This window comes from Castor canadensis, chromosome 1, assembly GCF_047511655.1.
Source record: "Castor canadensis chromosome 1, mCasCan1.hap1v2, whole genome shotgun sequence".
Classification (NCBI taxonomy): Eukaryota; Metazoa; Chordata; class Mammalia; order Rodentia; family Castoridae; genus Castor; species Castor canadensis.
Window position 1 is genome coordinate 188,690,892 of NC_133386.1, and position 14,784 is coordinate 188,705,675.

A 14,784-nucleotide genomic window follows, 5' to 3' on the forward strand; every position below is an offset into this window, starting at 1 on the left:
ATCAATCTTTCCTTTAGAATTTAGTAAACATATCATGAGTTATGATAAATTTAGTAATCTCCCAGGAATATACTTAAAGTATCCATAAAATCTCAAGGGAGAAAAATAGGAGAGACTATCAAACCTGGGGAAGTGTGGAAGTTTATTCTCATTTCTACAATGAAAATTAAAGGCTCATGTATGCTCCTATGACATTGGGGACTTAGACTCTAGGTAATCCTCTTGTTAAAACTCAGAAATGAGATTAAATGCCTTCTTCTGTGGCATTTTTCAAAAATGTAGATTCTCATAAATTATGGAGCCAATGCTTCATCAAGCATATCAGTTTATCTTAGAAATTTTACCTGTAGCAAATATACAAATGGACTTAGAAAAAATTGTGGCCAGAGTAGAGGTCAAGAGAAAAGATAAACAAGTGAAAAGATAACTACCATTAGCATTCACTGTACTGTCTTTGGCTTTGTATCCTGTGTGTGTCTTGAGATGTATAAACAACACATTGTTTCATTTGTTTATCAAATTTTTTTATTAGTAAAAAAGTATTTTTGCCACTCAACACACACACTAAATAATGCATCGCTTGTTTTATAAAGGACCATAAGCCAGAGCATTGTTAAAGCCATCTCAGAAGTTTGGTTTTCCTGATTGCAATTTTAGGGAGTCAACTGGAATCCATATGTATTTGACAAGCTAGAAATTAGTGTTACTTTAGAAGCATACATATAAAATTATATTTTACATTACAAAGTACTTAAAATAAGTTATAATATGACAACAGATTGTTCGAGTATTTTAAAATTTTTTTTGATTTACTTATGATTTAAAGCAACTTCCCTAAAGTTGGATCCATGAAAAACCAATTATCATAAAATGGACTTCCATAGATGCATTAACTAATAGCCTTATGAATTAAATAATTTGAATCATAAGTTGAATTGTAAGAGCTTGGGAATTTGTACTATTGTATGTCAATTTCTCAGAAATAAAATGATATATCTAAGAGTATTATACTGAAATTGAATGACAAAGACACTTGGTGACTACTAATTTTCTGAATGTGTTCTTCACATCTTTGTTCCTAAGGCTATATAAATCAATGGGTTTAGCATGGGAATCACCGCTGTGTAAAACACAGAAGCCACTTTAACTATGAGCCATGAAGTTTTAGTATTAGGAACACAGTAAAGGAAAAGGATGGTTCCATGGAAGATGGTGATGGCAGTCAGGTGGGAGGAACAGGTGGAGAAGGTTTTGTGACATCCATTTGCAGAAGGTATCTTCATAACAGTGATGAAAATGAACATATATGACATAAGAATAAGCATAAGGTTGCTCACTTCATTGAATACAGCAATAATAAAACACAGAATCTGGCTGATATAGGGGTCTGAACAAGACATGGAAACAATTACAGAAAATTCACAGACAAAATTATTTATGATGCTGGATTCACAATAGGACAGGGAAAGAAGAAAATATGTGAGTGTCAGGGAACACACTATGCTCCAGGTGTAAGATCCAACCACCAAACCAGCACAAAGCTGCTGAGACATAACAGTGTTGTGGAGCAGAAGGTTGCAAACCGCTGCAAAATGGTCAAAGGCCATTGCTGCTAACATGAAAGTTTCTGTCACTCCAAAAATGCAAGCACAAGAAAATTGCATGACACAACCAAAGAAAGAGATGGTTCTGTCTTCCACAATCAAGTTCTCCAACAATTTCAGTGGAACTACAGTAGAAAAACATAAATCTACACAGGACAAGTGTCTAAGCAAAAAGTGCATGATGATGTGGAGTTTTGGATTGATGTGGATGATAAATATCATCCCCAAATTTCCCACTACAGTGACAGTATAAATGGACAAGAAAACCAAAAAGAGTGGAACCTGGAGTTCTGGATATTCTGAAAAACCCAAGAGAATAAAAGTGGGTACACTGCTTTGATTTCCTTCAGATGACATCGTGATTCCTGATGGATATAAAAGAAAGTTATTATGAAAAACAGAATGAAAATAAAGGAAAAACAGACAAAAATTTACCATATGTTTCCATGAAGAATGACATAGAACTTCATTTCTCAAAGTGTGGTACCAACCAATAAGACCTGGGAATTTCTTATATTGCCCCACCCTCAACCTTCTTAATCAAAGATGTGGATGAAACCCACAATTTGTGATTTTACTAAGCCTCTCTTGGATTTTGTCACATGCTAAAATGTGAAGTCACCGTGAAAAAACATATAATTATCAATTTTATTTAAAATTCAGCTTTAGTAGTGAAATATGAATTTATGATACTTGGTAGTTATATGAAGAGAAATAAGGAATGCAGACCAGAAGCACAGAGTACCTTCTACTGTATGGCTTGAACAATACACTAAGGATCGTAGAGATGGCTTGACATTGCAATTGGTGAAACTAAAATATTATTATTAATTTTTATTGCATTTTTTCACCTTTCTATGAATAGTGCACAATTAATTGATCAAAGAATTTTAAAGTTTAAAAAACTCCTACAATGTATATGCTCCATGTCTTCTACCTAATTTTAAAAACTTTGCATTAGGATCTCATTTATGGGATGTTCACACATCCTCCACTCATACTTCTAACAATGTACACTGCTTCTTGGAGTATTTTATTGGTCTATTATAGAAATGTTGTTCATGTTTCATTGTTTTATTAAATAGTTTTAAAATTGCATTTTAATTATCTGCTTATTAATGTTATTTAGGTCATCTCACTTGAAATAGATAGATGATAGATATAGATAGATAGATAGATGATAGATAGGTAGATAGATAGATATAGATAGTAGAGAATAGAAAAATCTTCTGATCAACAGCAATATTTCTGTACATAAAATATACTTTGTGATAATTATGTCATGAAAATGACACATTGTCTTAACCAAAAATATAATCCGTGATTTATGATGAGACAGAATTGGAAAAGTCATGAAAATGAAAACTATAAGATCACGAAATATATGAGGATCTAATAGAAATGCATCTCTGAGTTTTTTCCATTTTTTCAGTTTTACCTAGAAAAGGGGCCAAGCTCTAGACCCAGCCCTGTGAGTCCCTGCCCTTTACATGAACTTCAAACAACTTCAGATGTAGAGCATCCATTATTAATGTATAATTTTCAACAGGAAGTAGACCTGGGTGGACACACTTTATCCATTACTATTGACATTATTTCAATACATGAATTTGCCTTCAACATTTGAACTTACTGGTAAAGTCTACTACTAGCCACACTCATTAGATCTGTTCTGCCAATGTGGCACATTTACTAGACCAGTAACAAAAAAATATTCAGAAAAAAAGAGTTAGTGTTACAGTCCTATGAATATTCAATGAATTTTATAAATAGCAGTGAGTTAGAATTAGTATTTTACTCAAATTAAAAATTTGTCTAGAAAAGTTCAAAATCAACAAATAGCCCATAAGTTTTCTGTGCCTTTTCTTCATTGTTACTTGGTAGTTGCACTGATGCCAGTTTCTACATTATGAAAATTTTTATTTAAAAAAAAACTTCAGGCCCTGTTAGTGACAATCAAAATGTCCCTGACTATAAAAAGAGACTTTTTGATTTTTAGAATAATCTCTATGAACAGGACCCCATGACTTACGCCTGAACTAAAGGACAATGAAAGATAAATTAACTGACCTGAAACCAGAACCTCTTGATTAATTTACTGTGAATTTCTTCTTCACATTAATAAGCCTTAGTCATTTTTATTCATTATAATCAATTTTTTTTAAATAAAATAGGACTAAGGTTTGGAACAAAAGTGGAAGTGTGTTTCAATATTTATGCCAGTAAAGTGGGATTTTTTTTCCCGGAACATAGGAAATCTCCTAGAGCACAAAGAAAAATCTGAAAGCTGTTTGAAATCCATTAAAGTCCGGGCCTTATTTATGTAACTGTCACTATGGAAACATAAACATCAGAGAATTATAATTAGAGTTTTCCTCAGTGGGCTCTACAATGTACAATTAGTTGAAACTCTGTCACTTGTGTTGCTGTTGAAGATGTGTTTTCTTCTGGAGCATTAGATATGGTTACATTACCACATTCCTTACATTAACTGTCTTTATATATTGAATTATTGAAATATTACATCTTCCCTTACTGAAGAAAATATGAACATTACAGTTCAAAAGCAGGAAAAAAAATAATAAGAAAAATCCAGAAATGGTTTGTTTTAGCTGCATTTCAAATTTCACATTTAAATTTTTAGTGGAGAATTGTGGCAACGACTACCTTAAGAAAAGAGAAAATCACCTGACAATTCAGATTGAGAAATATTCTTTAGGATACCTAGCCAGTATTCCCTAATACTGCCTAAAACATGACAAAAAAGAAAAGAAGGGGAAAAGTATCACACACCAAAGAAGGTTGGGCAAACATGACTACTAGATGTAATCTGTTACTCTGATTGGATCCTGAACAGAAAGAGGGTGCTAATGAGGAAGAAGAGGGGAGAAGGCAAACAAAATAACAACCAAAAAAACCAAAGAGCATTCAAATGCAAATAAAGTCTTCACTGCTCACTGTACTGATAATAATATACTAATGTTTCTTAACTCTTTCTTTTTGAGAGAACAGTTAAGATGTGTGCATTGAAAAGATTTCTAAGTAAAATATAGTGTTGACTAAATGTTCAATGTTTTACAACAGATCTCTAGGGTTTATATATCTTGATTAATTGAAAATGTATGTTCATTGATTAGTAACTGTCCATTGCCCACTTCCCTCAGTCCCTGGCAAATACCAGCCCACACATCATTTATGAAACTATTTTAGATGCATCATATTAGCACAATCATGCAATATTTGTTCTGTGAATATCTTATTTCACCTAGAATAATGTCTTTAAGTTTCATTCCTATTATTTTTCATTGTAGAATTAACTTTTTGTAGCTGTGACTAGTATTATGTTTCATGTACAGATCACATTTTCTGAATGTATTCGTTTATCTATGAACATTTAGCTAATTTCTACATCTTGGCTACTGTGACCATCACTAAAATGACCCTGGGAGTACAAACATTTATTTGTGTTTCTTATTTCAGTTATTTTGTACATGTACCCTCTTTGTTCGGTCAACTACAACCCAGAATTTTTCTTTATTCTAATTTTACTGAATAGAAGATAATTCTTTTAAGGATATAGAGTAAAATTTGAAACTTTTCAATCATGAAGTTATTTTTATTTCTTTTTTTAATTTTGATGCATACATCATTTGGGCCATCTCTCCCCCCTCCCCATCCCCTCTGACTCCCCCCACCCCCTTGCTTCCATGCAGAGCCTATTCTGCCCTCTTTTCCAATTTTGTTGAGGAGATGACATAAGCAATAACAAGAAAGACATGGCATTTTTGCTAGTTGAGATAAGGATAGCGATACAGAGAGATTCCCAGCATTGCTTCTATGCACATATGTATTACAACCCAAATTGGTTCGTCTATTCCAGACCTGTTCACTACTTCCTGGTCACCTTTCCATAGTGGCCTCTGTCAGTTTAAGATTACTATATTAGCTTCTCCACAGTGGGAACACCAAACACTTTCAAGTTTTGGGTTTCCTACCTTTCCCTGTTCCTCCTATATACCTTCTCCCCTTAACATGTGACCCATGTTCAATATTACTACATTTGTTTTAGGTCTAAAGTCCACACATGAGGTAGAACTTACAATTTTTGGCCTTCTGAGCCTGGCTAATTTCACTTAAGATGATGTTCTCCAGTTCCATCCATTTCCTTGCAAATGCCAAGATTTTATTCTTCTTTATGGCTGAGTAAAATTCCACTGTGTATAAATACCACATTTTCTTAACCCAGTCTTTGGTAGTGGGTCATCTTGGCTGTTTCCATAGCTTGACTATTGTGAATAGTGCTCAATAAACATGGGTATGCAGGTGCCTATGGAATAACCTGAGTCACATTCATTTGGGTATCTCCCTAGAAATGGTATTGTTGAATCACATGGGAGATCTATGTTTAGTTTTTTAAGAAGCCTCCGTATTATTTTCCAAATTGGTTATGCTAGCTTATATTCCCATCAGCAGTGTATGAGGGTTCGTTTTTCCCCACATCCTCACCAACAATTACTGCTGGTGGTGTTTTTGATGATAACTATTCTAACAAGAGTGAGGTGGAATCTTAGTGTGGTTTTGATTTGCATTTCCTTTATGCCCCAGGATGGTGAGCATTTTTTCATGTGTTTTTTTGCCATTTGGAGTTCTTCCTTTGAAAAAGTTCTGTTTAGTTCAGGTGCCTACTTCTTTATTGGTTCATTGATTTTGGAGGAGTTTAGTTTTTTGAGCTCCCTCTATATTCAGGTTATAAGTCCTTTATCTGATGTATAGCCAGTGAATATTTTCTCCCACTCTGTAGGTGGTCTCTTCAGTTTAGAGACCATTTCTTTTTTTCTGCAAAAGCTTTTTAATTTCATGTAATCCCATTTGTCCATCCTTTCTCTTACTTGCTGGGCTACTGGAGTTCTATTAGGAATTCCTTGCCTACACCTATTGCTTCCAGAGTATTCCTTGCTCTTTCCTGTACTAACTTCAGAGTTTTGGGTCTATGTTAAGTCTTTAATCCACTTTGAGTTGATACTACTACAAGGTGATAGACATAGATCTAGCTCCAGTTTCTGCTGGCAGATAACCACATTTCTCAGCAACATTTATTAAAGATGCTGTCTATTCTCCATCGGATGTTTTTGGCACCTTTGTCCATTATAAGGTGGGCATAGCTGTGTGGATTCATATCCAGGTCCTCTATTCTGTTCCACTTGTCTTCATGTCTGTTTTTGTGCCAGTACCATACTGTTTTTATTGTTGTGGCTCTATAATATCATTTGATGTTGGGTATTGTGATACTTCCAGCATTGCACTTTTTGGCTATTCATGGTCTCTGTGTTTCCAAATGAACTTTAGGGTAGATTTTTCAATCTCTGTGATGAATGTCATTGGGATTTTGATGAGTAGTGTGTTGAACATGTAGACTGCTTTTGGTAGCCATTTTTACTATGTTGATTCTACCAATCTATGAGCATGGGAGATCTTTGCACCTTCTGTAGTCTTCCTCAGTCTCTTTCTTCAGAGGTTTGTAGTTTACTTTGTAGAGGTCATTCACATACATTTTTAATTTTACTCCTAGGTATTTTTTTTTGAGGCTATTGTAAATGGAATTGTTTTCATATATTCTTTCTCAGTTTGTTCATTGTTGGTGTATAGAAAAGCTAATGATTTTTGTAAGTTGATTTCGTATTCTGCCACATTACTAAAGCTGTTTATGGTATCCAGGAGTTTGGGGGAAGAGTTTTTTGGGTCTTTGAGGTATACAATCATGTTGTCTGCAAATAGGGATACTCTGACAGTTTCTTTACCTATTTGTATTCCTTTTATTTCTCCTTCTTGCCTTATTGCTATGGCTAGGAATTCCAGGACTATATTGAATAGGAGTGGGGAAAGTGGGCACCCTTGTTTCTTTCCTGATTTTAGGGAAAATGTTTTTCTCCATTAAGTATGATGTTAGTTATAGGTTTGTCATATAGCCTTTATAATGTTGAGGTACATTCCTTCTATTCCTAGTTTTCTCAGAGCTTTTATCATTAAGTGGTATTGAACTTTTTCATAGGCTTTTTCTGCATCTATTGAGATGATTTTTTTTGTCTTTCTTTCTATTAATGTGCTTTATTACATTTACAGATTTTCATATGTCAAATGACCCTATAACCCTGAGATGAAGCTGACTTGATCATTGTGAATGATTTTTTTCTGATATGTTGTTGGATTCAGTTTGCCATTATTTTATTAAGGATTTTTGCATCAATGTTCATTAAGGAGATTGGCCTATAGTTTTCTTTTTTGGATATGTCTTTATCCTGTTTGGAGATAAGTATAATACTGGCTTCATAGAATGAATTTGGAGATGAGTGTAATACTGGCTTCATTGAATGAGTTTGGAGATGAGTGTAATACTGGCTTCATAGAATGAGTTAGGCAGTATTCCTTTCTTTTCTATTTCACAAAAAAGTTTAAGGAGAGTTGGTATTAGTTCTTCTTTAAGGTTCTGAGAGAATTCAGCAGAGAATGTGTCAGGCCCTAGACATTTCTTTTTTTGGGAGACTATTGCTGTTTTGATTTCATTTTGTGCTATAGATTCCAAATTTATTGGAAGATAGGTTCTCAAAGTAGCCCCTGAAGATTTCCTGGGTCGCTTTGGTGTTTGTTGTTATATACCTTTTTTATTTCTGATATTGCTGATTTGGGTTTTTTCCCTCCTCATTTTAGTCAGATTTGCCAGGAGTCTGTCAATCTTGTCTATTTTTTCAAAGAACCACCTTTTTGTTTCATTGATTTTTGTATAGATTTTTTTGTTTGTTTCTATTTCATTAATTTTGGCCCTTATTTTTATTAGTTCTCCTTTTCTGCTTGTTTTGGCCTCATGGCTATAATCTTTCCTCTTAGGACTGACTTTGATGTGTCCCATTGGTTCCAGTAGGTCATGTTCTCATTTTCATTAACTTCCAGGAAACTTTTAATTTCCTCTTTTATTTCATGAGTGACCCATTGATCATTGAGCAATGTGTTGTTCAGCCTCCAATTGATTGTATATTTTTTGCTGTTGTTTTTGTTGTTGAGTTCTATTTTTAATGCATTGTGATCAGATAGCATGCAGGGGATCATTTCTGTTTTCTTATATTTTCTGAGGCTTGCTTTTTGCCCAAAGATATGATCAATTTTGGGGAAAGATCCATGGGCTACTGAGAAGAATATATATTGTGCAGATGTTGGGTGAAATATTCTGTAGACATCAGCTAGGTCCATTCGTTCTTGGTGTGATTTAGTTTTAGAATTTTTTTATTAATTTTTTGTTTGGATGGCCTATCTATTGGTGATAGGGGGGTATTTAAGTCTCCACTCAGAAACAAGATGGCGACTGGGACACAGCTGCAATCTGCATGAGCTCCATGAACCAGGGACTTTGCTGAGATGCTCGAGACACACTTGGCTGAGGTAAATCACAAGGGAGAGCTGAAAGCATGGCACTCTAAGCCCCTAGATCATGGAAGGCTTCACCACGATGATCTACTAAAAGAAAAACCAACCTGCCAAGTCCCCTCCCTATAGGCCTGTGGAGCCACTGCTCCACTCTGCTAGGCTCTCTGCCCCTCAAGCCACACCAGGCCCCAGATCCACACCAGATCCATGCTCTGCCAGGATCCCCACCCCTTGCTTCCCCCCACCGCTCAGGCCCTGCTACCCCAGCTCTACATGGGATGACCAGATCCATGCCCTGCCAGGTTCCCCGCCCCTCAAGCTGACCCGGGCCCCAGCTCTACATGCTTTCCAGATAACCTCTCCACCAGGCTCCTGCTCAGGCTGCCACAGGAGGGCTCCAAACCTGCCTAAGAGACATAGACAGACAGGACTGGATGCTAAAGGAATAACATCGGAACAACTGAGACTGCAGTTCTACTGTTCCAGAACTGGTGAGTTTTTTTCCCCTTCTTTAAGGGTTTAGCTGTCCAGTTTGCTGTTTGATCACCCACAATCTCTCCCATTTTTTCACTTTTTTTTTTCTCTTCTTTCTTTCTTTTATCTTTCCTTCTCTTTTTCTTTTTTCTCATCTCTTGGTTTTGTTAGTATTAATATTGTAAGCCAGCTAATACTAAATTACACATAGTCCAGTGACAGAAACAGTTCCTAGTGGAAATATGGGTAGTTGAAAAAGGAATGGAAACCATTCTCCCCCAAAAAATAAAGTACTACAGGATTTAGAGCAAAATGAAGAAAACAGATACCCAGACCCAGACTCCAACAAAACAAAGATAACCTACACCAAGGAACCCAACAAAGCCCACAAGAACACCCTGAAAGAAGAAATCCTGGAAGCCTCTCACTCACTATGTTGGAGTCTATATGTGCTTTAAAGTCATTTAAGGTATGTTTGATGAAATTGGATGCATTGGCATTGGGTGCATATAGGTTGATAATTATTTCCTTTTGGTGTATCTCCCCTTTTATTAGTATGAAGTGTCTTTCTTCATATTGTTTAACCAATGTACATTTGAGTCTATGTTCTCTGATGCAATTATTGCTATGCCTGCCTGTTTTCAGGGGCCACTGGTTTGGTAAATCTTCTTCCAGCCTTTCACCTTAATCCAGTGTTTGTTTCTGTCAATGAGATGGGTCCCTGTAAACAACATATGGTAGGATCATCCTTTTTTAACACAATTTGGCAAATAGTGTCTTTTGATTTGGGAGTTGAGTTCATTGACATTCAGTGTTAATATTGACAGATATGTGATGATTTCTGCCATTTAGTTGTTTTTGTTAATGATTTGATTGTGTGTAGCTGAATCAGTGCTACTCTCTGATTCCTTGTCTTTTCTTATCCTGTGGTTGGATACTGCCCATCCTCTTGTGGTTTTGTTTGCTTTCATCTTCTATGTGCAGATTTCCTTGGAGGATCATTTGTAGTGGTGGCTTGGTGGTCATATATTGTTTTAGTTTCTGCTTATCATGGAAGACTTATATTGCTCTATCTATTTTGAAACATAGTTTTTCTGGGTAGAGTTTCCTAAGGTTGAAGTTACTTTCATTCAGTGCCCCAGATACCTCAGTCCATGTTCTTCTTGCTTTTAAGGTTTCTGTTGAGAAATCTGGTGTGATTTGGTGGGCTTACCTTTATGTTATTTGTTTTTTCTCTCTTACATGTTCAATATTCTTTCTGTATTCTCTGTGCTTGTTTTTTTATGATAATATATCATGTGTAGGCTCTATTTTGGTCAAGTCTCTTTGGTGTCCTGGAGGCATCCTGTACTTGAATGGGCATAACTTTCTCAATATTTGGGAAATTTTCTATTATTATTCTATTGAATATATTATGAATACCTTTTGCTTGGACCTCTTCTCCTTCTTCATTGCCTATGATTCTCAGATTTGGTCTTTTGATGGAGTCAGTGAATTCTTGTATAGTCCTTTCACAGGTCTTGAGTTGTTTGACTAACAGTTCTTTAGTTTTTTTCTTTAATTTCTATTTTATCTTTGAGTTCTGTGAGTCTGTCTACCACTTCTTCTAGTCAGCTGGAGTGGATTTCAACTGTTTTGTGTTTCTGTTTGATTCTTTCTTCCAAGTTTTTCCATATCTTGGGTCACTTCTTCTTTATAATTTTCTATTTTCATCTTTAATTCATTTACCTCTCTATTTATAGTATTCTCTGTTTCACTTTGGTGTTTATTTAGGGCTCCTATTAGTTTACTCATTTGTTACTGTGTCTTCTCATATTCTTTACTTTTGGTGTCTTGAAATTTCTTGAGTGAATCTTGTACATTTGGTTAACTGTGTCTCATATCTTCTCCATGAAATTCTCAGTGTTTACTTACAGGATTTCTTTTTTAAGGATGTTTTTGTGGGCATTGCTAAGTTCCTTAGTGTTGTTTATCTTTGTTTTATTGGGATTAGGAACTGCGTATCCATTTTCTTCATTTCCCTCTGAATCTTGTATTAATTTTTTTTATTGTTTTATTATTCATATGTCCATACAAGGCTTGGGTCATTTCTCCCTCCTGTCCCCACCCCCTCCCTTACCACCCACTGTACCTCCTCTCTGTCTCCTCCACCCCCTCAATACCTGGCAGAAACTGTTTTGCCCTTACCTCTAATTTTGTTGAAGAGAAAGTATAAGCAATAATAGGAAGGAGCAAGTGCTTTTGCTGGTTGAGATAAGGTTAGCAATACAGTGAATTGTTACCTTCTAGGTTAATTCTTTTTGATCTAAACTTTTCTCTAGTTCCTGGTCCCCTTCTCCTATTCTAATTTTTTTTTGTTTTGAGGACAGTAATTTCCATCCCTTTATCTTCTTTCCATCACTCTACTTGGTGCTGTGCAACTATGTTCTCGATAGGCTAGTTCATAGTTTTAGTCACCTGTTTTCTTTCCCTTTATTTTTGTTTTGTGCTGTCTTGGTTTTTAGCTAGGTTGGTGTGCTATTTGTGTCCCTGGTCTGTGTGTAATTTAGCAATAACTAATTAACAGGTTCAATATGCAACCATACATTTATAATTATATAGATGACCCCATGGTGGTAGTATCTATAAACTGTGGGAGTTGGCAGGTTAATGTTTATTAGGCTAGCTATAAAATTTTGGGGCGTTGGATAGGGTGGCACTAAAAGGGGAGGTGGGAAGTGGGATGGTTGAGTGAGGAAACAGTGTGAGGGCTGCTGATTTTTGTGGTATAGAAAGAAAAAAAGATAATAGGAGTAGAAATAAAAACAGAAAACCCACAATAGCAAAACAAACAAACAAAAAACAGGAGACAAAGAAATAAACAAACAAAAGGCCAGGTTCAGGAACAATTGAATTTTAATCTTCATTTATGTTCTGGGGTTACTCTTCCGGCATTCAGTCCTGGTATTGGCATATAAGCAGAAGCCTGATGTGGTCTCACCAGGTGATTGGCTGTGAGTAGTGCTTTGTTCTTCTGTTTAATAGTATAATTGAAATTGTGAGGTGATCATGCAGGGTAATCAGAGCTATTGATTTCACCAGCTCATAGCTGTGTTACACTTCAGCTGCAGCTGTTTGGGTTAACACAGTTACCTCCAGCGAGCTAGGGTAATTAGGTTGTGGATGCTGTTCTCTGGCTCAGGAGATGAACTCTGTGACCCACTACATGCCTTGCTTCAGGGAATGATTTATTACCCTGCTCCCCCAGTCTCAGTCTTCACTACCTTTCCAGTGTTTGTTTACTGATAGTTCGTGGTGAGATTAGCTCCTTGGTGCACTTTCTCTGGTGCACTTTCAGTGTTCCACTTAACCCTCTGCTGTTGTGTTAGATTATAGTCCACTGTTTGCTATTCAGTTTTGTTGAGGGGGACCAGTCTGCCCAGGTTCTGAACTGGTATATATTCCTGGGGGTGGCTGGGGAAGTTCTGCATGGTGTGTGGTGTTCACCTTTTTGTTCTGTCAAATGATCACCAGGCAGGTTTGGAGCCAGCTGAGGCAGTGGTTGTGGTGGCAGTGGCAGCAGTGGCAGCAGCAGTCATGGTGACAGCACTGAGAAATGGCTCCAAATTTTCTGTGTGACATCACATGAGGAGGCTCTCCATGGGCTAGGGGCTCAGGGTGTCAAAAGTTTGATTCTGGTTGGTGTTTTATTTTCACTTGATGCAGGAAGTAGAAGAGAAAGAAAGAAAAAAGAAAAGAAGAAAAATAATCACCAAGAGGAAGGAGGGATTCCGCAGGGCTAGACCTGCCTTGCTGGCTGTGCAGCAGGTCACAGATGTTAGGTGCAATTAAAGGCTGATTTGTGAGTCATTCTTTGAATTTTTTCCAGCACCTATTGTAACAGAAGTTATTTTAGCTAGAAACAGTTAGAGTTACCCAAGTGTGTCTCCAAATTCTTTTTTTTTTTCTATGTTCTTTCTTTAAATTTTATTTATTTTTGAATTAGCATAAAATAGTAACACAAGGGGGAGTTTCATTGTGATAATTACACTCATGCATACAGTATACTTTGAATAAGTTCACCCCCTCTATTATTTTCCAGTACCCACCCTTCCTCCTCCCCCCTTTTCAAAGTGTTTGATTATGCTGTATATATATGTATATATAAAAAAAGTATATATAAAATGTACTTTGTCTTCACCCCTCAGTGTTCTTTCCTTTTACCCTCTCCACTCTTGCTGATAGTCCCCTTTTACATTCATGTCCCATAATAATTATTATTATTAATATTATTCTCATCATTATCATTTCAGGTCTAGATTTCACAAATGAAAGACAATACGAAAGATTTGGCTTTTTTGTGCTTGGTGTATCTTGCTCAACATGATGATCACTAGTTCCATCCATTTTTCTGTAAACAACATAATTTCATTTTTCTTTATGGCTGAATAATACTCCATAGTATGCATATATCATATTTTCTTTTTCCATTCACTCTTTGTTGGACACCTCAACTAATTCCACAGTTGAGCTATTGTGAACAGAGCAGTAATACACATAGATATCCAAATATCTCTCTTCTATATTGGTTTACACTCTGGGTATATACTGAGAATGGTATGGCAAGGTCATGAGGTAATCCTATTTTTTGTTTTTTAAGGAAACTCCATACTGATTTCCGTAGTGGTTGCACAAGTTTGCATTCCCACCAACGAGGTATGAGGGTTCCTTTATTTCCCCCGCATCCTAGCCAGTATTTGTTTTTGTTTGTTTGCTTGATGATGGCCATTCTGATGGGTGAAATGGAATCTTAGTGTAGTTTCAAAATGCATTTCTTTTATGGCCAAGGGTGCTGAACATTTCTTCACGTGTTTATTAGCCATTTGCATTTCTTCTTCTGAGAACCATCCATTCAATTCATTTATCCATTTATTTATTAAATGGATTATTTGTACATTTGTTGCTTAATTTGTTTGTTCTTCTTATATTCTGCATATTAATTCCTTTGCCTTTGAGTAGCTAGTGAAGGTTTTTTCCCATTCTGTGGGCTGTCTCTTGATTCTGCTAATTGTGTCTTTTGATGTGCAGAAACTTTTTAATTTGATGCTGTCCCATTTGTCAATTCTCAATCTTTCCCCCCCCCCGCCCGGGAGTCTTATTCAGAAACTAATTATCTATGCCTATATCTTTCAGAATTTTCCCTATGTTTTCTTACAGTGGTTTCTTTTTTATTTTTTCATTTTTCTTTTATTATTCATATGTGCATACAAGGCTTGGTTCATTTCTCCCCCCTGCCCCCACCCCCTCCCTT

At 36.0% G+C, this 14,784-nt stretch overlaps 1 protein-coding gene across 1 annotated transcript; it reads right to left on the reverse strand.

Moving 5' to 3' along the window:
- Positions 1-1,064: 1,064 nt before the first annotated feature.
- Positions 1,065-1,961, reverse strand: LOC109677156 (olfactory receptor 5D13-like). The gene has a single exon (XM_020153291.2). It carries the CDS (start codon positions 1,959-1,961, stop codon positions 1,065-1,067), a length of 897 nt encoding a protein of 298 aa, XP_020008880.2.
- Positions 1,962-14,784: the final 12,823 nt, after the last annotated feature.